General features: G+C 40.6%; 10 protein-coding genes across 10 annotated transcripts; 6 read left to right on the forward strand and 4 right to left on the reverse strand.

The window, feature by feature from the left end:
- The first annotated feature begins 32 nt into the window (after positions 1–32).
- K450DRAFT_261526 (uncharacterized protein) lies at positions 33–307 on the forward strand. The gene has a single exon (XM_051592334.1). The coding sequence runs from the start codon at positions 62–64 to the stop codon at positions 242–244; it is 183 nt and encodes a 60-aa protein (XP_051440459.1). The 5' UTR covers positions 33–61; the 3' UTR covers positions 245–307.
- A 1847-nt stretch (positions 308–2154) lies between these two features.
- On the reverse strand, positions 2155–4337 carry K450DRAFT_261527 (uncharacterized protein). The gene has a single exon (XM_051592335.1). It carries the CDS (start codon positions 4320–4322, stop codon positions 2223–2225), a length of 2100 nt encoding a protein of 699 aa, XP_051440460.1. The 5' UTR covers positions 4323–4337; the 3' UTR covers positions 2155–2222.
- A 756-nt stretch (positions 4338–5093) lies between these two features.
- K450DRAFT_261535 (uncharacterized protein) lies at positions 5094–6264 on the reverse strand. The gene is made up of 7 exons (XM_051592336.1): positions 6034–6264; positions 5867–5974; positions 5717–5795; positions 5557–5658; positions 5331–5478; positions 5197–5262; positions 5094–5127 (listed from the first exon to the last, which is right to left on the reverse strand). Exons 1-7 carry the CDS (start codon positions 6087–6089, stop codon positions 5123–5125), a joined length of 564 nt encoding a protein of 187 aa, XP_051440461.1. The 5' UTR covers positions 6090–6264; the 3' UTR covers positions 5094–5122.
- Positions 6265–6900: 636 nt separating this feature from the next.
- Positions 6901–8310, forward strand: K450DRAFT_180761 (uncharacterized protein; the record flags this gene model as incomplete). Its single annotated transcript, XM_051584347.1, has 7 exons — positions 6901–7230; positions 7300–7490; positions 7551–7642; positions 7708–7718; positions 7775–7806; positions 7875–7980; positions 8047–8310. The coding sequence occupies 7 exons, from the start codon at positions 6901–6903 to the stop codon at positions 8308–8310; spliced, it is 1026 nt and encodes a 341-aa protein (XP_051440462.1).
- A 356-nt stretch (positions 8311–8666) lies between these two features.
- Positions 8667–9994, forward strand: K450DRAFT_261545 (uncharacterized protein). Its single transcript, XM_051592337.1, has 6 exons — positions 8667–8727; positions 8786–8864; positions 8929–9019; positions 9076–9452; positions 9524–9715; positions 9787–9994. The coding sequence occupies exons 1-6, from the start codon at positions 8699–8701 to the stop codon at positions 9928–9930; spliced, it is 912 nt and encodes a 303-aa protein (XP_051440463.1). The 5' UTR covers positions 8667–8698; the 3' UTR covers positions 9931–9994.
- Positions 9962–11564, reverse strand: K450DRAFT_261549 (uncharacterized protein). The gene is made up of 4 exons (XM_051592338.1): positions 11264–11564; positions 10893–11131; positions 10228–10828; positions 9962–10152 (listed from the first exon to the last, which is right to left on the reverse strand). The coding sequence occupies exons 1-4, from the start codon at positions 11448–11450 to the stop codon at positions 10058–10060; spliced, it is 1122 nt and encodes a 373-aa protein (XP_051440464.1). The 5' UTR covers positions 11451–11564; the 3' UTR covers positions 9962–10057.
- A 940-nt stretch (positions 11565–12504) lies between these two features.
- K450DRAFT_292668 (uncharacterized protein) lies at positions 12505–14207 on the forward strand. Its single transcript, XM_051593587.1, has 10 exons — positions 12505–12568; positions 12648–12678; positions 12746–12758; positions 12837–12956; positions 13021–13070; positions 13152–13266; positions 13324–13384; positions 13457–13628; positions 13690–13856; positions 13927–14207. The coding sequence occupies exons 1-10, from the start codon at positions 12515–12517 to the stop codon at positions 14131–14133; spliced, it is 990 nt and encodes a 329-aa protein (XP_051440465.1). The 5' UTR covers positions 12505–12514; the 3' UTR covers positions 14134–14207.
- Positions 14208–14707: 500 nt separating this feature from the next.
- On the forward strand, positions 14708–16798 carry K450DRAFT_261555 (uncharacterized protein). Its single transcript, XM_051592339.1, has 11 exons — positions 14708–14738; positions 14818–15033; positions 15097–15121; positions 15183–15245; positions 15307–15335; positions 15395–15558; positions 15626–15821; positions 15881–16023; positions 16082–16264; positions 16344–16431; positions 16503–16798. The coding sequence occupies exons 2-11, from the start codon at positions 14826–14828 to the stop codon at positions 16718–16720; spliced, it is 1317 nt and encodes a 438-aa protein (XP_051440466.1). The 5' UTR covers positions 14708–14738; positions 14818–14825; the 3' UTR covers positions 16721–16798.
- K450DRAFT_261569 (uncharacterized protein) lies at positions 16503–18304 on the reverse strand. Its single transcript, XM_051592340.1, has 4 exons — positions 18093–18304; positions 17631–18030; positions 17383–17554; positions 16503–17314 (listed from the first exon to the last, which is right to left on the reverse strand). The coding sequence occupies exons 1-4, from the start codon at positions 18261–18263 to the stop codon at positions 16876–16878; spliced, it is 1182 nt and encodes a 393-aa protein (XP_051440467.1). The 5' UTR covers positions 18264–18304; the 3' UTR covers positions 16503–16875.
- Positions 18305–18574: 270 nt separating this feature from the next.
- K450DRAFT_261574 (uncharacterized protein) lies at positions 18575–19199 on the forward strand. The gene has a single exon (XM_051592341.1). It carries the CDS (start codon positions 18701–18703, stop codon positions 18899–18901), a length of 201 nt encoding a protein of 66 aa, XP_051440468.1. The 5' UTR covers positions 18575–18700; the 3' UTR covers positions 18902–19199.

Genomic DNA, 19199 nt, shown 5'->3' on the forward strand with positions numbered 1-19199 from the left:
CGATTGCTGTTGTTGTATATACCCAGGGGCTGACCATATCAGCTCGGTGTTGACTGATCCCATGCTTCGTCTACCATGTGGTGTCGTACTCAGTTTTTTCTTCATGGAAGGAGCTGGAGCCTTTGCTCCTCTTCGAACAATATCCGTCCAGGCAACCTGGGAGAAGCTAGAGAGAGCTACAGACATTCTAGAGTGCTTAGTCTCTAAGATTGTCTGTCTCGTAACGGTTGAGATTAGGTTTTGAGTGTTTTCTTTGAAGCTGTATAGACTTTTATTGGTTTTCGGCTTTCAGACTCAAAAAAGTGATGAATAGCGGAAGAACCTCGTTCAAAAAAGTGATCGATCGTCGGTTGTTGGAACCATATTGTGTCGATATGGGGGCGGGTCAAAAGAACCCGCATTTTTTGTGCCTCCAAAAACCCACTTTAATATCCATTTGTATAAACTAGATTATTATAATAATAAAAATATGTATTTACATTTATATATAACCATAAAAATAATTTATATAAAAATAATGTATATTTAGATAAAAAAACAACTAAATCAGTTTGCTATTTTAATCCTATAAATTTAATCATATAAATATTAATTGTATATTATTACAAATTTAATATTAATATTTGTTATTTTATATATTTTTTAAATATGTACAGAATTAAATTTTAGCTAGCCGGTATAAAAATCATTTCGTCCGCCATCGAGATAATTACATGAAAAGTCTCATATTCCTCAACAAAGCTTCTGTATCTGCCTACTGCAATGTAATAGCTGACAATGTGGCAGATTATGAAAGAATTGGTTTCCTATGACGCGCTATGTGATAGTTTACCATGAGCCGAATCATTGCGACAGCGACCACACGGGGCTGGATTCCGCATTTCGGCATCCGCAAAGAGCATCACGAAAAATCGAGCATTCTAATCAATTTTACCTCAGGCCAACAAAAAAAAAAGGATTATCTCAACCATTGTTCATAAACTGAGTAGCATAGCCATAGTAGAAAAGTTGGAGACCATTTTGGAGAATGGATATCTTCATGCGATTCGGACGCCTTTGGTGGCGGACCCTTCAGCAGAAGACCCAAACAAACGAGCGACTACGCAAAACCCTCCTCGACGAATAAAGCTTTACATTTAGAAGTGCCAGCAGGAAAATGGATTGAGCATGCACTTTGGGTAGACTATGAACACGAATGATGAATTTCAAAAAATCCCGCTAGAAAGTCGGTCATAAGACAAAATGTGGAGCATAATATTATTACAGAAGACCCGGCCTCAGGATGCACAAATTCTAATGAAATTGGACCAGTCCTACGCGCGGTTTGAATAGCTCACTGTAATTGCATCAAACAGCAGAGAGAATGGCTAGACCAAGCTCTGGAGTATATGTATGAGTCAATCACCCAATTTACCAACGACTGAGTTCTCACAACCGCAAGAAGCGAAGGTACGCATGGATGAATAACCATAATCCAAACAAGAACAAGTCGAGGCACAATTGGAGCTTCTGTACGGAAATTTGCAGATGCTACCAGTATCAAAACAGAGAACCAGGGGCGGACGCTCGGTCACCGACTTCGAACTGGTGAGTCGTTCCCAGATCGTGCTGACACAAAAATGGCGCAAAGTGAACAAAACCATGTAGAAGCTGCCACATTAAAACATCATCCGCTAGTCACCTTGAAATTTGGAGAGTACATTGGTCTTCTTGGCTGGGCCAACAGCCGTGGTCTGTACAAAAGTGCCTACAAGCCATAGTATTCAAAGACAATTTAACATAAGCATCGTGCACTACATATTTTTTCAGTTATAGTCAGGTTCTCTGGTCCCAATCATAAATTCCTTGTCTACCAAAACAAAAAATAAAACTCGCTGGCTTTGCTCAATTGACCAACGTTTTCAATTCATACAAAAGTGCTTGAATAAAGAACAAAGACGCCTGCAATATTAGGAGTGTTTCATTATTATTATTCTATGCTTGTAGGCGTTGGGTTGGCATATCTACAAGCCATCTAGGCTATGTCGGTTCATGTATGGCCATGATTTGCCAGGGTGACGTACATTATTTAGAGCATGTGTGGCCTTCTCTATTCTAGAACTATTGAAAACCGGAATGACATGAACTAGAATGGACGCATATGGATAAAAGGATGATATGGCATAAGCTCTTTGGTTTATTTCCTAGCGATAGCAAACGTACTATAGCGAGATAGTTAATGCTCAAATTGAAAACGGTAAGTTGAACGCATTTTTTGTAGGTAGAACGCATTTTTTGTCGACAATTTCACAATTAGTTTCATTTGGTTTGTTATTGTCTTTTTTAGTAGCAATATTGCAAGCCGCTTCCTTTGCATACTGGAACCCGCCTATTTCATCTACAAGTCCATTGTAATACGCTTGCTCGCCAGTGAACATTTTGCCTTCAGCTAAATATTCTTTGACAATGTCAATAGAGATATTTCTTGATTCACTGACACGTTCAACAAATTTGTGGTACAGATGCTTGGTTCTCGCTTCGTTCACTATAACTTGAAGATCTGTTTGCGGTTCAAATATAGTTGTAGGTACACCGGTGGTCAATGATTCAAAGGTTATGCCAAATCTTTGCAACAAAGACGAAAGATCCAAAGCCATTGATATTACGCCGATACTACCAACAAGACTAGCGCGGTTTGCGATGATGAGGGATGCATTTGCTGCAACATAATATCCTCCACTTGCAGCCATACCTCCTATACTAGCGATAATTGGCTTTTTCGATTTTGCGTAGTCAATGGCCTCCGCCAGTGTGTCCGAAGCAATGAAAGTGCCGCCTGGCGAATCCACCCTCAGTATTATTGCTTGAATTGATGTATCCTCAGCGAAACATTGTAGCTCTGCTACGATGTTATATAAATTTTCATTTGCTATAATACCATTATATACATCCACTTCAGCGATGCGTATTGAAGGTTTGTTTGATGCCATTAGACTTGTTGTCGGCTTTACTTGATGTAAAATCTTGAGTTCTTGAATTGATTTTCGTGATGGCTTTTTAGTTGCCGGTTGTGAAGTGGCTGCATTTTCATCCGCTTTCTGTAAACGATTGCGGTAATTAGCAAGGCTTAATTTTTCCCCGACGAGCTTCATATCAACATCCAATTGTCGACCGTAACGGTGGCCGTCAATCATACGTAATTCCAATGCTTCGTCGGCAAATATAATTCCTGGTTTTGCCGCTTTTTTGATACGTTTTGATAATCCAAACGTAGGAGATGCATCAGGGCATGCTTTTGATTCTAAAGGGTTTGAACCTAATGCAAGGCACTTCTTTTGCTTGTTTTCAAGTTCCAAGAATGTTGATTCTCGTGATGTTATGATATCATGCCAATACTGCTGATCCAGGTTATTGAGAAGCTGTACTTGCGATTCTCTTGTCTTGTTATCCATTTCATTGGAGATATATGAATCGTATAGAGACTTCATTTCTCCGCCTTTGTAAACCAGCGAAGAAACATTCCAGTTGTCCAAGAATTTCTTGTAATAAAACTTGTGAAAAGTTTTTCCTACCAGAGAAATTTCACCATGACGCTGAATGTAGACCTCTTTGAAAGCAGCTGCTACATAATAACAACTCTGACACATGGTATTTGCGTATGCAATGACAGTAGTGTTCGGCGGCTTTTTTTCCTTGAATGTTGTGACAGCTTGCACAACTTCTTGTAGTACGGCCATATTCAAGCCTCGTTTGAATGACAGTGGCCCTAGCTGAAGGTTATCCTCGGCTAATGAAGTAAAATCACACGTCAAGCCAATTATTCTGGGATCATCTGCCGCAGTATAAATAGTCTGTGCAACCATCTTAGCGGTAAGTGGCCGTTGCCTTCCAAAATTGAAGCCGCTACCAGGTATAAGCCATAAAAAAGGGAGAAGATTACTATCGACATTGTTCTCGGTATACTCACTGGATGATATATCCGACCATTTCAGATGGAGCACACTGTTGGAATGTATAATGCGGTTTTCCTTTCGTATTTCTTTCACTTTGAATTGCCCGTATCCTGCTAACGAAGCTAGTCCAATAATAATGGTAAGAAATTTGTGTCTCCAAGAAAAGCGTAAAAGGCGCAAGAAGAAAAGTAATCCGACTTTAATCAGAGCTGTGACGAAGCGAGCATATGGAAGCCTTCCTCTTATGGTGGCATTTTGTAAGGCATCCTTCTTTACCGGATTCGACGAGACTTCAGTAGCATCGTCGTATCCGTTAATATCTTGATCGGAAGAGATTTCTGATAATGACAAACATTTGCGGTCTTCGACGATAGGCTCTTTGTTTTCCATATTGAGTCAGTCAACAACGACCCTGGGGTTTGCACTGGCCATCATGCTCAGGTATTTATAAGGGATGAAATTGTCTGCGGCAAGTTTTTGTGACATGTTATACAAAATGATGGTAGTACCGATACAGTCCACAAAAGTTACTGTTACTTGGCTACACCTCACTGAGCGCACAGGCAAACATCCTCTTTGAGATACGTTTGTTTGAGATATGATATTGTACATTGATTTACAAGCGAAGCATTTTCTGAAGATATGTTATAGTCTGAGTAATGATGCGGGAAGGTGTTATCTGTAGTTTTCATTGTGGGAGTACAGTACGACTAAGGCAAGCAATGAGTTACACTGAGTTGAGTGACATATGTACCGTGAGCTCTAGCGCTGAAGCAAACGGTTCATAACCATTTCAACATGTTACCAACACGAGACAACGTGTTCCCACCGAACTCGTCACACCATAGTGCCAATTCTCAGATGCCAAATTTCTGAGTCAACTCTCTTAAGACAAGGACAAGAATAGGTGTAAAGTTTCTATTTTATGCTCTATCTTCTACATTTTCTTTTTTTAGATATTAATACGGCGCGAGATGATGTCTTGTCAGTGCTAAAGTTTCGCAGCATTCACATACTACCAGTTTCCTTGGATAACACTGTCAAGGACCTCCTGTGGGCTGTTCCAATATTGAACTTCACACTTGATGTTCTGGATGCGTTCCGGTTGATTTTTCAACAAAGCTTCGAGTGATTTTCCTCTTCGAACAAACACCTTGTCTACTCCATGCAGTTGAGTAGCAGGGCAATAATCATTCTATTCATATGCATTAGTTGAACATGGCTGAGGAAAGTGCTCATTCATACTGATACAAACTTACCGCACCGTCTCCAACATACATAATTCTGTTAAAAGGGCCGTATTCCTCTAGATACTTGTTCAACTCCAGCCCTTTTTCGACATTGGTAAGTACACAGCCGACAAAGCATCAGATGATGATGTGAAAATTTGATATCTACCTTTGCAAATGTTGACCGCACATCCATTACCACATCCATGAGGCTTAGCATTCTCTGGTATCAGCCTATCGATAACTAATCTCCCCTCAGCATCAAACTGTGCTGGGTTGGTTACTATGCTGCTGACATATTGGCGGACACCATTTGCCTAGAATAGAGAACAATGGCCTGAAGTCAGCTGAGTTCATGGAAATATGTCGACAGTAAGAATGAGAGGCCCTCTTACTTTCAAAATGCTTTCAATGTAAACTGTATTGGCATCCGAGAGGATCAAAACGGTAGTGTTATTTCCGGATAAACTACGAAGAACCTCCTTCATAGCAGGGTGCTAACCAGGCGTTAAGGTTAACAATGATGTAGATACTGCAAGCAAACTATTCACTTACAAATGGAATCTGTTCCAGAGCCCGCTGAATATCATTTGGTGTGAAACCTTTGTCATGAAGGTGTGACAACGCTTGACCCCTATGATTCAATTTTTAGTTATGAATATTTATGTCGGCGAAGAGAAGGAATGAGGAAGTAACTCAAATTACATAAGATCTGTCCATTGTATGTCTTTTCTTTTCTCTCGTACCCAGTCGTAGATTTCAGGTGATAACGAGTTTATCGTCCAGTCGTCACTGTCTTGTTCGATCATCGACCTATATATGTTACTGTCAGGTGACTTAATCTGACAGATGATTTCTACTAGTTTAAGTACCAGTCAAAGTCAAAGACTGCCAAGTTTTGGAGAGTAGAGTCTCTTGTTGGTGCCATGGTATGTGAAGCGGAAAGGGAGGAATGCTTTGAGAAAATGTCTCATTTTTAAACAAATTGCGACTCCGAACAAAGCTGCGTTTCAAATATTCTGCTTCGCTCTTGCTTGCCGATGGTTCAGGCAACGTGCTCAAGACGTTGCGCTAGATCGTATTGTCCACACGTGATTAAGGCCGAGAAGTGATAAGAAATTGATTTCCTTTTGCTATGACCAGCCGAGATGGCGCGTAAGCATTTGATTGAATAGATTGTATATATAATTCTTACATAATGGAAGATGCCCAAAAATCGAGAATAAAATGTATAAAATTCGCTCACATTGACATAGTCTCGTATATCGGCTCTGTTGAGCGAAGAGTCTGACGTGTTTGAAGGTGATAGATGTCAAGGAGATCTGCAACGACGGCCGGGTCGATGAGAATAGCACATGCAAAAATCTGATTATTTATACGGCAAATCGATTGCACAATAACTTGAAATCTTTACTGCCAAAGTAGATACCGATGTATACTATGACACGCAAACTATAACAGTTTAATCATCGTACCCTCTATGTTAAAGAGAAAGAGAAATAAAAAACTTTTGGCGTCCATGTTTTGACCTGGGAAACTTATATTATACGACATGTCGTTGTTGGTCCTCAAAGTGCCTCTATATCATTCCATACTTGTACTGGAAAGATGATCTATACATAGAAGCCAGGAAAAGTATACCGGTGTCTATGCTTGCTTTCAAGATACTTTTGAAAGGAAGTCCAAATTTGAATGAGGCGGAGTTCTGCCTCAAGCTTTGGTACTCTGTTCTGAATCGAATGGCTGGCAGGAGACAATCATCGCGTTTAAGTAAACAGACGCTTAGCACCGTCTCAGAGCCAAAATCGAAGATTAAACGAGATCTTCTCTCGACCTACGCCTACAGCGACAATCAAGTACATTCTGCCTCACATGTGTCTGAATCCTCTCAAGTAATCAAACATGCGCGACCAAAAAGTACGAAAGTAAGCAAATCGACAAACCCAGCAGGACCTCCAAACGACTGGAAATCTGTCTATGAAGTAATTAAAGAATATAGAAAAATTGCTTTGGCGCCAGTGGATACCATGGGTTGTGAACGGTTATCAGAAGAAACAGTCGATGAGAAGGTAATTGGCCATAACAAAGACAGCTCAACCGCTTTTGCAGAACCTCAACCTGAATCTGAAAATTACTAGACTTCAAGGTATCAGACATTAACGTCATTGATGCTATCGTCACAAACCAAAGATGCCATCACAGCTGCTGCTATGCGTAATCTTCAATCGCAAATTCCTGGTGGGCTGACTTTGGACAATGTCATAGCGTGCGACAAAGATTTACTGCATGAGTGTATCAAGTCGGTTGGATTTCACACGCGAAAAACAGAGTGAGTTTTTAGTATTATATGTATCTCTCAGTTGAGATCATCATACCAATTTATGGTCAGTTACATCAAAGCGACTGCTGCAATTTTGAAAGAGAAGTACAATGGTGACATTCCAGACACAATCGAAGGCCTAATCAGTCTTCCCGGAGTTGGTAAGCAAGCAATGATACATCTATTGTCTTCAATCTAAAGCGAAACTAACGGTAGTTATATGTAGGACCGAAAATGGTAAATAACTTTCAGTGGAGGATTTCTTTGGCGTTGTCACTAATTCAAATCGTTAGGGGTATTTGACATTACAGTGTGCCTGGAACAAGTAAGCGGAAAAGGCGAAACTGCCGACTAACAACCGTTGATTTTGTCCTTACAAATTTTTCACTTCAGAAATATTGGCATTGGTGTGGATGTTCATGTACACCGCATTTCAAATCGATTGGGATGGGTCAAAACCGTTAATGGATCTCCTGAGGATACGCGGAAGGCATGTATTGTCTAATAGAACGTAGCTATGTATAGCGATCTAATCAAATTGGATTAATTTTTGTTCGATCATTAGGCTCTGGAAGCATGGCTACCTAAGGAATACTGGAAGGAGATCAATCCTCTGTTTGTTGGGTTTGGCCAAATTACATGTTTGCCTCGCGGCCCGCGCTGCAATGCATGCCCTGTCAACGATCTTTGCCCGTCAGCAAAGCTGACAAGTACAATTAAGAAGCGACGCTTGTCGATCACCGTTCAAGAAGCACTTGATAACAAAAGTGATACCAGCAAGAAAGTCGTTAAAGAGGAAGAGGTCATTGCAGATCCGTTAAGCTGGTGACATCAAATTTGACACTAATAGTAAAATAGATCGCCCCGCAAATGTATATAATTTCATCTGAGGTTTCCGTCTAAAAGTGCATTTTTCCTTGTTCTTGACAGACCGAATAATCTGAACATCAGCTAGCAATGGCTATTGTGCTTTGTTATCCGGTCATAATAAGGAGGGTCTTAAATACTATGTCCCAATCTTCATGCTATTTATGGCCTGTTTGTCGACATAATGTTTGTCAGTACCCAAAGTATACCTAAGCTCTCAAATATCTCTATTATATTTGATTGGCGGCTGTCACATCCTTTACACTTATCTGGAATATAGCGATGCGGAGATCTAAATTGAATATGTTTCGCTGAAAGCTATGAGCGAAATTTAAGCTTGATGTTCAACAATGGAGCAGACCGATCTCAAAGATAAGAGGTAAGCTGTTAGCAACAGAGATATTGGTCATGACTGTGGAAGCTAATTACAGAAGTAGAGACAACGAAACAGAGACATTAGAAGTATTACAAAAGACTGTTCAGCAGATCGAGCACTCATTCAGTACTGTGTATTCCGTAGGTTCTTCTCTATATCTTTTATCCGCTTCTTTCATCTCTAAACCAGATACGCAACTGTTAGACGCTTTCAAGAAATTTTCAACAAAGTTTAAGCATGGTACAAGGCATGACTTCGACATTAGAACACGTATTGAAGACTAGCATCAAAATAGGTAAGCATCAATCTGTAACGCTGTTTTGTACAGACTTCGGCTAATCTATCCATCAGGTACAAAAGTCGACATATCAAAAGATGAAGATGCATGCCCAATTATCAGCATAACTGTATTCAACGCCAGTCAGTTCCCCATGAAATCTCTATCAGCAGATATTCAATTTGTACCAGTGCAAAGCGACTCTGACGGTACGGTCACCTTCAACAGTGTATCGTCAAACCATCAATCAAAGAATGTATCAACGTCCACCAAATCACTCTTTGATGGAGATTCGGAGCTTTTGCCTGAAGAAAGACTTCTTGAAATCATCGCCGTTCGACCGTCATCTTTGGCACAGTATAATGGTCATATCACTGTCAGCATTCTTAGTCCTGGAACGGGACAAAAACTTCAAGCGTATCATAAATTTGGCTTATACATCATAGATCAGGTTAGTGGATTTGGAATGGAATGGTTTTATTCCTGTGGCAAATATATTCATTGCTAATATTCAACTACTAGCTCAAGAAAACGATCCATTTACCTGATGAACACAAATCAATTCCCCGCGTAAACAAAGTGATCAATCCTCAACATCGCGTAGAGAAGTTGTACGAATTGACGTTTTTTAGAAGAATAATGGGATTTAGTCCAGCGCAAGGAATAGCCCCTGGGATCACAATCGAATTCGCGCATGGATCGAGTAACATCAAGGTAAGTAAGAATTCGAATTAACGACCATCGTTGTATAAAATGGGCTGCTAATATACATCTTCCCTTATAAGATTGAGTGTCATATGATTGCTTTGAATGATGATAGCACCAAAGCAAGTTGTTTGTTTGAATATTATGGCGATGGTCCATCTGGGACTGCGATGGCAACACTTTTGTCAGAGCTTGACATTTTAGAAAGCTTGGAACGTGTATAAAGTCTTTGCATCAAAGCGATTGTAATATACTTTTCTTTCGGTTTATTATTATTATTCCATGTATGAGTTAAGTTCCATGTTTAAATGCCAGCAATACCAATAATTATTATGAACAATGAGCAGCGCTCTAACGACCAAGGATATTGATTGTCAATGCCAGTAGAGCAATACAAAGCATGACTATAAATTGCAAACCATATTCCCTCCAGTATTCATCGTAATCTAATATTGGATTAGCCATCTCGAATGGTAAAACATCTGTCGTGTTGTCATCGACATTCACAAGTTCTTCATTACCGGAGTTAAATCGCGATGATTGCCTTGATGTACAAGCAGAAAGATCGACATGAAAGATGGGTTCCTCAGGTTCCTTAAGGGATTCTGGTCGAAGCTCTTCTTCGCTAAGAACAGAGGATTCGCTTTCTAGATCCATTGGTTGCCTCTCTGCTGCTTCTTCGATGACATCTTGACTGCGTAATTGTTCTGATATAGCCCCAGCTAATCCCGATACGCCACTTGAAGTTGCTAATGCTTCCAGCATCTCATCAACCACGCCTTTCTGATCCTCTTGCTCCTGAACCTCGTCCAAAGCAGCCTGTTGAATATGCATCAGAGTTTCCTTGACCGATTCACTATCGGATGATTCCATCAACTCTTTGGCGTTTACAGACTTCAAGATGTTCTGCAATTGGTCTCCAGAAATATGGCGTGAAAATTCGAAATTGGGACGATTTTGGTCATCCGCACCCTTTGCCTTCGCAGCATTAAATACTTCGCTCACGCGAAGTTTGTCCATCAAGGAACCAACTAGCTGAGTCGTACTGTTCTTTGTCTTTGCTGTTTCGTTATCGATCCCAGTTTGCAAATCTGTCTTTTCTGCTACACTTAAATTTTGATCCTACCAAATAACATAAAGTCAGAGCTGCGACATATGAGCACATATATAAAGAGCTATGATCTACCTCGTTGGTCAATGTAGATGTTGGCGGAGTGTCATTTTTCTCAGCGTCAACAGACTCTACATCGCTGGTATCATCAATGTTATCTCCGAACGCGGATGGATCAAGCGGTTTTTGTTCATTAACTTCGTCATGATAGCCATCGACAAAGACGGCGCTGCCACCAAGTGACTTGGAGGTGAATGAAGATTGTTCCAGGTCAAATACGTAAGAGTTCTCGTCAAGAGGGGTTATTGGTTCGTCTATAAAACGAAAAGCGGAACTTTTAGCATGTGGCTGCAGAGACCGTCATACAGGCTTGTACTCATCCGAGTTACAAGCTCTTTCTAATGTCTCTCATTCAGAAGGCGAAGGGAATCATTTTGGCCACATACCTATTTCTCCAAATCGCTTAAGCTGTGGCAAGGCATCAGGTTCTTCAATGGCGATGGTATTGTCCATTACTACATTGTCAGATTCGGATCTCTGGTCTATGTCGTCCATTGACGGTTTCGGTTTTTTAGTGGAATGTAGTCTTGTGATGGCGGGTGAGTTTCCGCTGGTAAGAGCTGTGAGAGTCATTTGCGGCAGTACGCCAATTTTGGCTTGGAAGCCAAGGTTTCATATTTATAACAAATTTTGGTGTGTGTGGTTGTTTCCAAAACAATGGTAAATCACATACGTATAGCATGACGGTATTGTGCAACCTTACGATGTTCAACTTGTATGAAGGTTAATCGCCGCCAATAGCTGCCATTTAACCTTTTACTTTCGTGATTTTCTAGCTCAGGAATACTGTACCCGTTCCTTTATCACTGCAGTATAAGGGGGGTAAACAATAATGTTTGAACATGTATCTACTGATTCAACGACACTCCAAAAAGATGCTTGGCATAAACAAAGTGTTCATTAGAGACAAAGGCGTTCTTGGCACCGTCATTACCGCCATCGATTTGATCATGCCTGGTAAATGAAAATTGCGATCGGTAATATTGATTTGAGCAAGGAAGAAAAACAAGAAAATGCAAGCCAATCCTTCCGCTTTCAGTAATCACAATGACCGCCAAATGTTGCGGTGTCACCAATGATAATCCTGTGAAGCATGAGTACTTGAGAATATATATGGCGATGAAAGGGATTTTGGTCAACCTTAAGCCATGGTCATGATTCTAATGCGCAAATATGAACAAAGCAGTGGTGAAAATTTTGGGATGTGATTGCTTGACTCCAGTGTAGAATCTAGACCGGCTATTTGGAGCCACACAACGTTTTTTTTTAGCCTCTATTGAAAAGAACGCTAAAACTCGTTATTGTCGGCTATAAAGTTCTGACACCGATATTGCGTCTGCCACATTCTCGCCTTAAATTTTAACGGTGAACTTTAGAAGGAATGGGATGAAGAAATCAATTTTGACTGGCTACAACCGTATAATTTCTTTTGTGAAAATACTGGAACCATATCACGAGCGCGACTATATATTGATGGTGCAATAGATGTAGACTCCCTTTGTTTTCGTTACAAAATGGTTCAAAAGTCATTTACCCTTTCGTTGTTGGCAATTATCCCTGCCATATTATCTGCGGTCCAAGCATCTGAAGCTGAGCCGAGTAGTGCTGACAAAAATGCTACATCTACAGCATCGCCAATGTGTCTTATGTTCGAAGATCAATTTGAAAAATTCAATCTTGCTCACTGGAAGGTAAAATGATTGCGTAGTTTACTTAAAAAAGGCTGGCTTATCTAGGTTGCAGAGTCATTAACACGAAGTATTTTCGCAGCACGAGATCACACTGAGTGGAGGTGGAAATGGTAAGCGATCTATATGATTGTTCCTTTTAAAAAACCATGTGCTAAACATCGTATGCAAATTAAATAGGGGAATTCCAAAGGTGATTATTATTGTCTTTTGCCAAACGCACCAACCATATCGCCCTACAATAGTAACGCCGTATTTATATCGCCATTAGCTATACCAACAACAGAACCAACAGCTTTGTGGAGGATGGAGTTTTGTACTTAAAACCTACTTTCACATCGGACACCATAGGTGAAGACACAATGAAAAGTGGTGGCAAAATCAGTCTTTGGTAGGTATTAGCTATATCCATGATATTGCCACAGATCAGAACTAACAAACTATAATGACTGAAGGGGAAATGATGAAACGTCCTGCACAGATAATGCTGCTGGCGGTAAGCATAGTGATTTATTCTCGATGTGGTCGACACGTTACTAATGGTTCAATGCGATAGGCTGCGAACGAGAAAGTCTTGGTGAGGAAGGTGGCAATTATTTGAATCCAATTCAATCAGCCAAAATCAAGCTCGACAGGGCTTTTTCAGTTTCATATGGAAAGGTCGAAATCAGCGCTCGTATGCCGAAGGGAGATTGGATCTGGTAAGTGACTGATCCTATGTCCATTTATCATTTCACTTGTACTGACAGTGATATTAGGCCTGCTATCTGGTTAATGCCAAGGCATTCCATGTATGGAGCCTGGCCAGCAAGCGGTAGGGTTGAAATTTGAGTCTAAATCCATAAATGACTGCCATCTCATTAACTGTCTTTATATCGACCTCCAGGTGAGATTGACATCGTGGAAACTCGTGGAAATGTCAACTATACATATGGCAATGTCACCTCTGCGGGTTCGACTCTTCAATGGGGTCCTTCCATGGACTTGAATGCATATATGGATACACATGTTGAAGTTTTGGTAGATAGCGGCAATTCGTTTGCTGATAAATTCCATGTCTGGGGTACGTAAATCCATGACGATCATCCCGCATTGAATCCTAAAGCTAAAATAATCTTGAACAGGCTTAGAGTGGAATAGCACAAGCTTGAGAACCTATGTTGATAATACAACCTTGCTACAAGTTGCTTTTGAGAAGCCCTTCTGGGAGCGCCATGCTTTCCCTGAATGGGCAACTAACCCATGGAAGGGATCAGAAACAAGCGCACCATTCGATCAAGAATTTGTTTTGGTGAGAAAAGTGGTGTAGATTGAAATTTACTGATCAATCCGACCATTTATATTAATGAATGTAACCGTAGATTATGAATGTTGCTGTGGGAGGAACAAACGGATACTTTCCCGATGCTAAAAATAAGCCATGGAAGAATGCAGACCCCCGAGCGGTTAACAAGTTTTGGGACAGAAGAAAGTACTGGAAAACTTCGTGGGGATTCGGTAACCAAGCTGCACTTGCTATAGACTCAGTAAAGATTTGGACCAAGGATCAGTCAAAATGTTTAAAATAAGTCTTTCATATTAATTCTCCACTACTATAAATGGTATCAGCAACAGATCAAGAGTATCTGCCATCATAAACGCACATATACCCATCAAGAATAAATAAAATAAAAATATGATTGTAATCATTGTGAGTAGATGTTGACTGACACCGCTCTATATGAAGAGGGATAGGTTCAGGGATGTGAAGTGAGAATCCACTGCAAAAGTAGACGTAAAATCAATGATTCTACGTGTTGAAAATCCAGTTGAACAATAAGAAAAATCATTCTCTCAGAAAGTGATTCCGAACAAAAAAGAAACTGCTATGCTATTTGTCTTGGGAAGGCTTTTGGCCGCCGTTCTATTGTACGGCCAAACTTAATGCGAGGTCGCGACCTTCCACAATCAAAAATTTACATGTGCTAGTGATGCTTCTTTGATCATATTAGACGGCTAGTTGGCTCTAGAGATATGATAAAGTCATCAGTGTAGCATAAGTATTAGCTGCAGGCTCGTACCGTGAAAAAGTCTTTCTTACGTTGCAATATCAGTTACAACAGCGACGGTCCATTTTCAATTTTCAATTTTTTTCTTTTTTGGTCTGTACCGCACACGACACTGACTAGTTATTGTATGTCATGAAGAACTTTTCCTATAGCATTGTTCCATCGACGTGATTATCATGCTAATGAAAACTTGCTTCAATTGAGGCAGAGTAATGGATGAAAGTAACGAAGCAATACAAGTCCTTGATCCCGATTCACAAAATGTAGATCCAGCTCTCGGTACCACTGCAGAAGAATCCGCTGCATTTGATCACCAAACTGTTGATCAGGTCATGACACAACAATACTCTATGTACTGCATTGATTTATCAGGAGATATCGAAAAGCGCGTGTCGACGAATTCGATATATAACGACCAAGGTATGGTCTACCGAATTACATAAATGTCTCCGCAATAATGATATTGAGCTCTTCCTTCTGCAGACCAGTTCTTTAAATCTTGCAAATGGTACGTAGTTTAATTTTATATTGGATATTTATATCGGTAGATTGCTGAAGCATGATTGCAGGTCTCCAGATGGAACTTCAGTTTTAGCCAACTTGAATGACAATCGAGTTCGAGTATTTCAACCGTATGTCAAATGATTCTACTTCTGACCAACGGTGTACTGTGCTGATAACTTTATGCTATAGATCCACAGAAACATTTAGTGAGCTTCAAGGTAGAGAAATGGCGTCACAACGTTCGATTGAATGCATAATACTAATCTGCGTATCGTAGATGGTGACCATCAAATCATGGAGACTATTCAAGCAAAAGAAGCGGAATCAATATACGAATGTTGCTGGTTTCCACTAATGAACATACAAGAACCAGCATCATGCTGTTTCCTCACATCTTCTAGAGATCATCCTGTTCATCTTTGGGACTCCAACACTGGCGAGGTGAGCTTGGACCCAGATCAGTTCCGCAAAGTCCATAGGGCCATGATCTCAAACATTGTTTTTACAGCTTCGGGCATCCTACTCGGTGATTGATCATAGAGAGCGGTTTATGGGTGCGATCGGTCTAACGTTCAATCTGGATGGATCAAATATATATTGCGGGTACGAAAATATGATTCAAGTGTTTGATACTAGCAGACCAGGGCAAGCTATACACAAGATCACAACCACCAAGACGCGAAAAAGTAGAAATGGGCAAAAAGGTGGGATAAAATGGCATAACCGTTTTTAGGAAAGACGAGTTACACTAACAGGTAGTTAGGCATCATATCTAGTTTGGCATTCAGCCCAGACTACTCAGGGTTACTGGCGGCAGGAACATACAACAGAAATATAGGACTTTACGATTCAGCAACGGGTCAGCTTTGTTCGGCATTCGGGGGTCTGGACGGAGGTGTCACACAGGTTGGTTTACTACGTTCGGCAACAATCCAAATTCAGAAGCTAATGTGATATGTTCTAGGTTAAATTCTCACCATCAGGCACCTATCTTTTCTCTGCTAACAGACAAGATAACAAGATAACCTGCTGGGATATTCGTAACACTGGTGATGCACTTTGTCATTATACAAGGCCAGGCTATACGAATCAACGACTTTCTTTTGATATTGATGGCACTGGGCAAGTATTAGCGTCTGGAGACAGCGTAAGTATTTGATGGGATTAGTTATAACTAAGAATATATGCAGTCAGCGATGTTAACCGAGATTGTATGCGATTGATAGGATGGAAATATTCGATTGTTTGATATTTCTGTCATGAAAGACGAAGGCGACAAGGTGGAGCCCACCAAATTGTTGCGAGGTCATGATGGTAAGTTACTGTTACCGGCTGTCCTTTTTCCCTTCATATTGTGTATGTGCGCTGACATCTTACCACTTCAGATCTGGTTTCTTCTGTGTCCTTTAATCAGGTTTATCCTTTGCTTGCTTCCTGCTCTGGACAGCGGAAATTCAGTATGAAAAACGATGAATCAGACGACGATGAGATGGATGGAGATGATCAAGACCAACTTAACATAGATAACTCCCTGAAGCTGTGGCATCTGCCCGGCTCATGGATGACATATGAATCACAGCAAATGGAGATGGAAACCGCATGAAGCAACACACACTTGATAATATAAATCCTCAACTCATTCAACTGTACTGTACTATGCTTCAACATATCATTGTTCTTTTTTATGTATAGAATAGCCATCTCATGGCTAAATTGTAGATTAAATTCGGTTTGCCGCCAACAAAAAAAAAGCAACCACTACGCTATCTGATAATTGGTATCGAAAAGCATACTAACACTTTCACCATTGTGAATACGGCGGATGGCTTCTCCAAACACGGGAGCAACATTGAAAACCTTGATCTTGCTGCAGCGTTTAACATGTTCATCTTGAGGAACAGTGTTGCTGACGATGACCTCATCCAAGTAGCTTCGTTGAATACGTTCGACAGCATCGCCACTCATGATGGCATGTGTGATGATAGCATAGATCTTAATGGCACCATTGTCGTGCAAAACCTTGGCAGCCTTGGTGATGGTGAAGGAGGTATCGGCAATGTCATCGATGAGAATACATACTTTATCGCGGACATCACCGACAAGCATCATGTCGGCTTTGTTTGGTTTTTCAGCATGACGTCTTTCTTTGTGAATCAATGCAAAATCCATGCTGAGTTTATCTGCTATTGACGTTGCGCTATAAAGGAAAAAAAAACATGAGCTGACTATTATTGCATAGCATGGCTGACTGAGCTGGTAACATACCGTTTTGCGCCACCGGCATCTGGAGATATTATGACAGCTTCTTGGTAATTAGGAATATTTTCTTGTATATACTTTAACATGAGGGGCATTGATCTCAAGTTGTCAACAGGACAATCAAAAAATCCTTGGAATTGAGAGTCATGAAGATCCATGGTGATGATGTGATCGGCTCCTATGCAAAGTAACCAAACACAAAGTTGAATACCTAGGGTTTGTCATAATAACTTATCAAGATAGATGCACCTTACCAGCACATGTTAGCAGGTTCGCAATTAGAGTACCAGCTCGTGCAAGCCACTGCTTGTAGCCTCCCTGAGGTTGAGCGGGCAGTGCCTGATTTGAATTGTTAGGTGTAGGGATATGCAAATTATGGATCTTGCTGTTAAGATCATTCATTTCAACCGAGCCGCTAGTCTCTTGATTGAAGGGATACTCGGCGTTAAAGTCATTTATCTTTGGTGTGGAGGGTACAGTCATAGGTGGAGCTGAAGTAAGTGGAGCACCAGATCGCTTGAAGGGAGCATCGGATTGTCGAGAATATGGGAAGCAGGGGATAACGGCCGTCACTTTTCGAGCTGAAGCTGTTTTGCAAGCTTGGATCATGACCAAAAGCTCGATCAAATTATCGTTAACCTTTCCACATCCACTCTACTCTTCCAGTAGTAAGTATATATGAGTCTGCCGTTTTGTTATGAAGCATACCCTCATACCTGGACAATGTAGACATCGGCACCTCGGACCGTTTCCAAGATCTCCACACTTGTTTCGCTGTTGCTGAATTTAGCGAGATTGGCTTTACCAGGTTCGACACCAACTCTCTGGCAAATCTGCGCTGTCAATTGTGGGTGTGAGGAACCCGAGAAAACGACGAGACTACGCATGACTTCAAAGTGGGGGACGGATATTAAAGTGAAAAGCTATTGTCTAAGCCAAAAAAAAAAAAATTTCAATCTACATTTTCTCTTTTCACGTCACCACAGCCCGTCAGTTGTACCCCGTCACAAATGACAAGAAGGCATGCCCAAGACCACCACATTTTACTGGTTGCCCAATATCCAAAACGGTAGGATTGCGGCAAAAAACATTAAATGGCTTGACTATGTGCTACACTCAATGCTGAACAGCAACTGAGATAACCGGTATCTGATACTGTGGGGATTAAAATTGTATGCTGTAGATGATGGGATTGATCTTGACCTATCACAGACAGCTTTCTTAGTGCCCAGCTCTCGAAACACCGTTCGAATAATATTTTTTATGTAATGTTCTAACTTTTATAAACACTGTGATAATCCTTTTTGCTCAAAGAAATTGAGCCATGGTGAGATTAAGTTTACGCATTTTATATGACTCATCTGCTTTCCAGAAGGCAGCATACGCTGTACCCATAGCTTTAGCGGAAAGCTACCAGATATTATCTTCTATTTCTGTTTTTTGCCACAGCGTATTTCACTTATTGTATGTGAAAAGCGCTATGTACATATCTCCAGCAGCCAATGACAATTGCAACGTGCCGTAAGCGGATCGTCCAGATCATCAACCTTTGAGAGGTGGTACTTTTGTAATCTTACAAAACTCTTATGTCCCTTAATAGTGATTAATCATATTTGACATGTTCGATGAAATATACAGGAATACATCAAACCAATGTGTGCGCTATCAGCCGAGTTATTGCAAAGCAGACAGGTCGCTCAAAGTAAGCGGCGCCGAATTCACGTTGACGCAGTAAATGAAAGCGATAGCAAAATAAAAGTTATTGGTGAATTTTCAATGCCCAGAAGCAGCATCCCTTATGATTAAACACTTCCAAATGGTCA

This window comes from Umbelopsis ramanniana (genome assembly GCF_025399195.1).
Source record: "Umbelopsis ramanniana AG unplaced genomic scaffold K450scaffold_89, whole genome shotgun sequence".
NCBI lineage: Eukaryota > Fungi > Mucoromycota > Umbelopsidomycetes > Umbelopsidales > Umbelopsidaceae > Umbelopsis > Umbelopsis ramanniana.

What these genes read in the sequence shown, in the direction of transcription:
- K450DRAFT_261535 (XM_051592336.1), bottom strand. Translation starts at nt 6,089, where the DNA reads ATGGCACCAACAAGAGACTCTACTCTCCAAAACTTGGCAGTCTTTGAC. An exon ending in GCAGTCTTTGACTTTGACTG is followed by an intron (nt 5,975 to 6,033) that starts GTACTTAAACTA and finishes TAACATATATAG; the next exon opens with GTCGATGATCGAACAAGACA. An exon ending in TGCGGTCAACATTTGCAAAG is followed by an intron (nt 5,263 to 5,330) that starts GTAGATATCAAA and finishes ATGTCGAAAAAG; the next exon opens with GGCTGGAGTTGAACAAGTAT.
- K450DRAFT_261526 (XM_051592334.1), top strand. Translation starts at nt 62, where the DNA reads ATGCTTCGTCTACCATGTGGTGTCGTACTCAGTTTTTTCTTCATGGAA.
- K450DRAFT_261569 (XM_051592340.1), bottom strand. Translation starts at nt 18,263, where the DNA reads ATGCGTAGTCTCGTCGTTTTCTCGGGTTCCTCACACCCACAATTGACA. An exon ending in CCGATGTCTACATTGTCCAG is followed by an intron (nt 18,031 to 18,092) that starts GTATGAGGGTAT and finishes CTGGAAGAGTAG; the next exon opens with AGTGGATGTGGAAAGGTTAA. An exon ending in GAACCTGCTAACATGTGCTG is followed by an intron (nt 17,555 to 17,630) that starts GTAAGGTGCATC and finishes TACTTTGCATAG; the next exon opens with GAGCCGATCACATCATCACC.
- K450DRAFT_261549 (XM_051592338.1), bottom strand. Translation starts at nt 11,450, where the DNA reads ATGACTCTCACAGCTCTTACCAGCGGAAACTCACCCGCCATCACAAGA. An exon ending in TAAGCGATTTGGAGAAATAG is followed by an intron (nt 11,132 to 11,263) that starts GTATGTGGCCAA and finishes TTCGTTTTATAG; the next exon opens with ACGAACCAATAACCCCTCTT. An exon ending in CATCTACATTGACCAACGAG is followed by an intron (nt 10,829 to 10,892) that starts GTAGATCATAGC and finishes GTTATTTGGTAG; the next exon opens with GATCAAAATTTAAGTGTAGC.
- K450DRAFT_261527 (XM_051592335.1), bottom strand. Translation starts at nt 4,322, where the DNA reads ATGGAAAACAAAGAGCCTATCGTCGAAGACCGCAAATGTTTGTCATTA.
- K450DRAFT_261555 (XM_051592339.1), top strand. Translation starts at nt 14,826, where the DNA reads ATGGATGAAAGTAACGAAGCAATACAAGTCCTTGATCCCGATTCACAA. An exon ending in TTCGATATATAACGACCAAG is followed by an intron (nt 15,034 to 15,096) that starts GTATGGTCTACC and finishes TTCCTTCTGCAG; the next exon opens with ACCAGTTCTTTAAATCTTGC. An exon ending in CGAGTTCGAGTATTTCAACC is followed by an intron (nt 15,246 to 15,306) that starts GTATGTCAAATG and finishes TTTATGCTATAG; the next exon opens with ATCCACAGAAACATTTAGTG.
- K450DRAFT_292668 (XM_051593587.1), top strand. Translation starts at nt 12,515, where the DNA reads ATGTGTCTTATGTTCGAAGATCAATTTGAAAAATTCAATCTTGCTCAC. An exon ending in TGATAAATTCCATGTCTGGG is followed by an intron (nt 13,629 to 13,689) that starts GTACGTAAATCC and finishes AATCTTGAACAG; the next exon opens with GCTTAGAGTGGAATAGCACA. An exon ending in TCGATCAAGAATTTGTTTTG is followed by an intron (nt 13,857 to 13,926) that starts GTGAGAAAAGTG and finishes ATGTAACCGTAG; the next exon opens with ATTATGAATGTTGCTGTGGG.
- K450DRAFT_261574 (XM_051592341.1), top strand. Translation starts at nt 18,701, where the DNA reads ATGGTGAGATTAAGTTTACGCATTTTATATGACTCATCTGCTTTCCAG.
- K450DRAFT_261545 (XM_051592337.1), top strand. Translation starts at nt 8,699, where the DNA reads ATGGAGCAGACCGATCTCAAAGATAAGAG. An exon ending in ACCGATCTCAAAGATAAGAG is followed by an intron (nt 8,728 to 8,785) that starts GTAAGCTGTTAG and finishes TTACAGAAGTAG; the next exon opens with AGACAACGAAACAGAGACAT. An exon ending in CATTCAGTACTGTGTATTCC is followed by an intron (nt 8,865 to 8,928) that starts GTAGGTTCTTCT and finishes CGCAACTGTTAG; the next exon opens with ACGCTTTCAAGAAATTTTCA.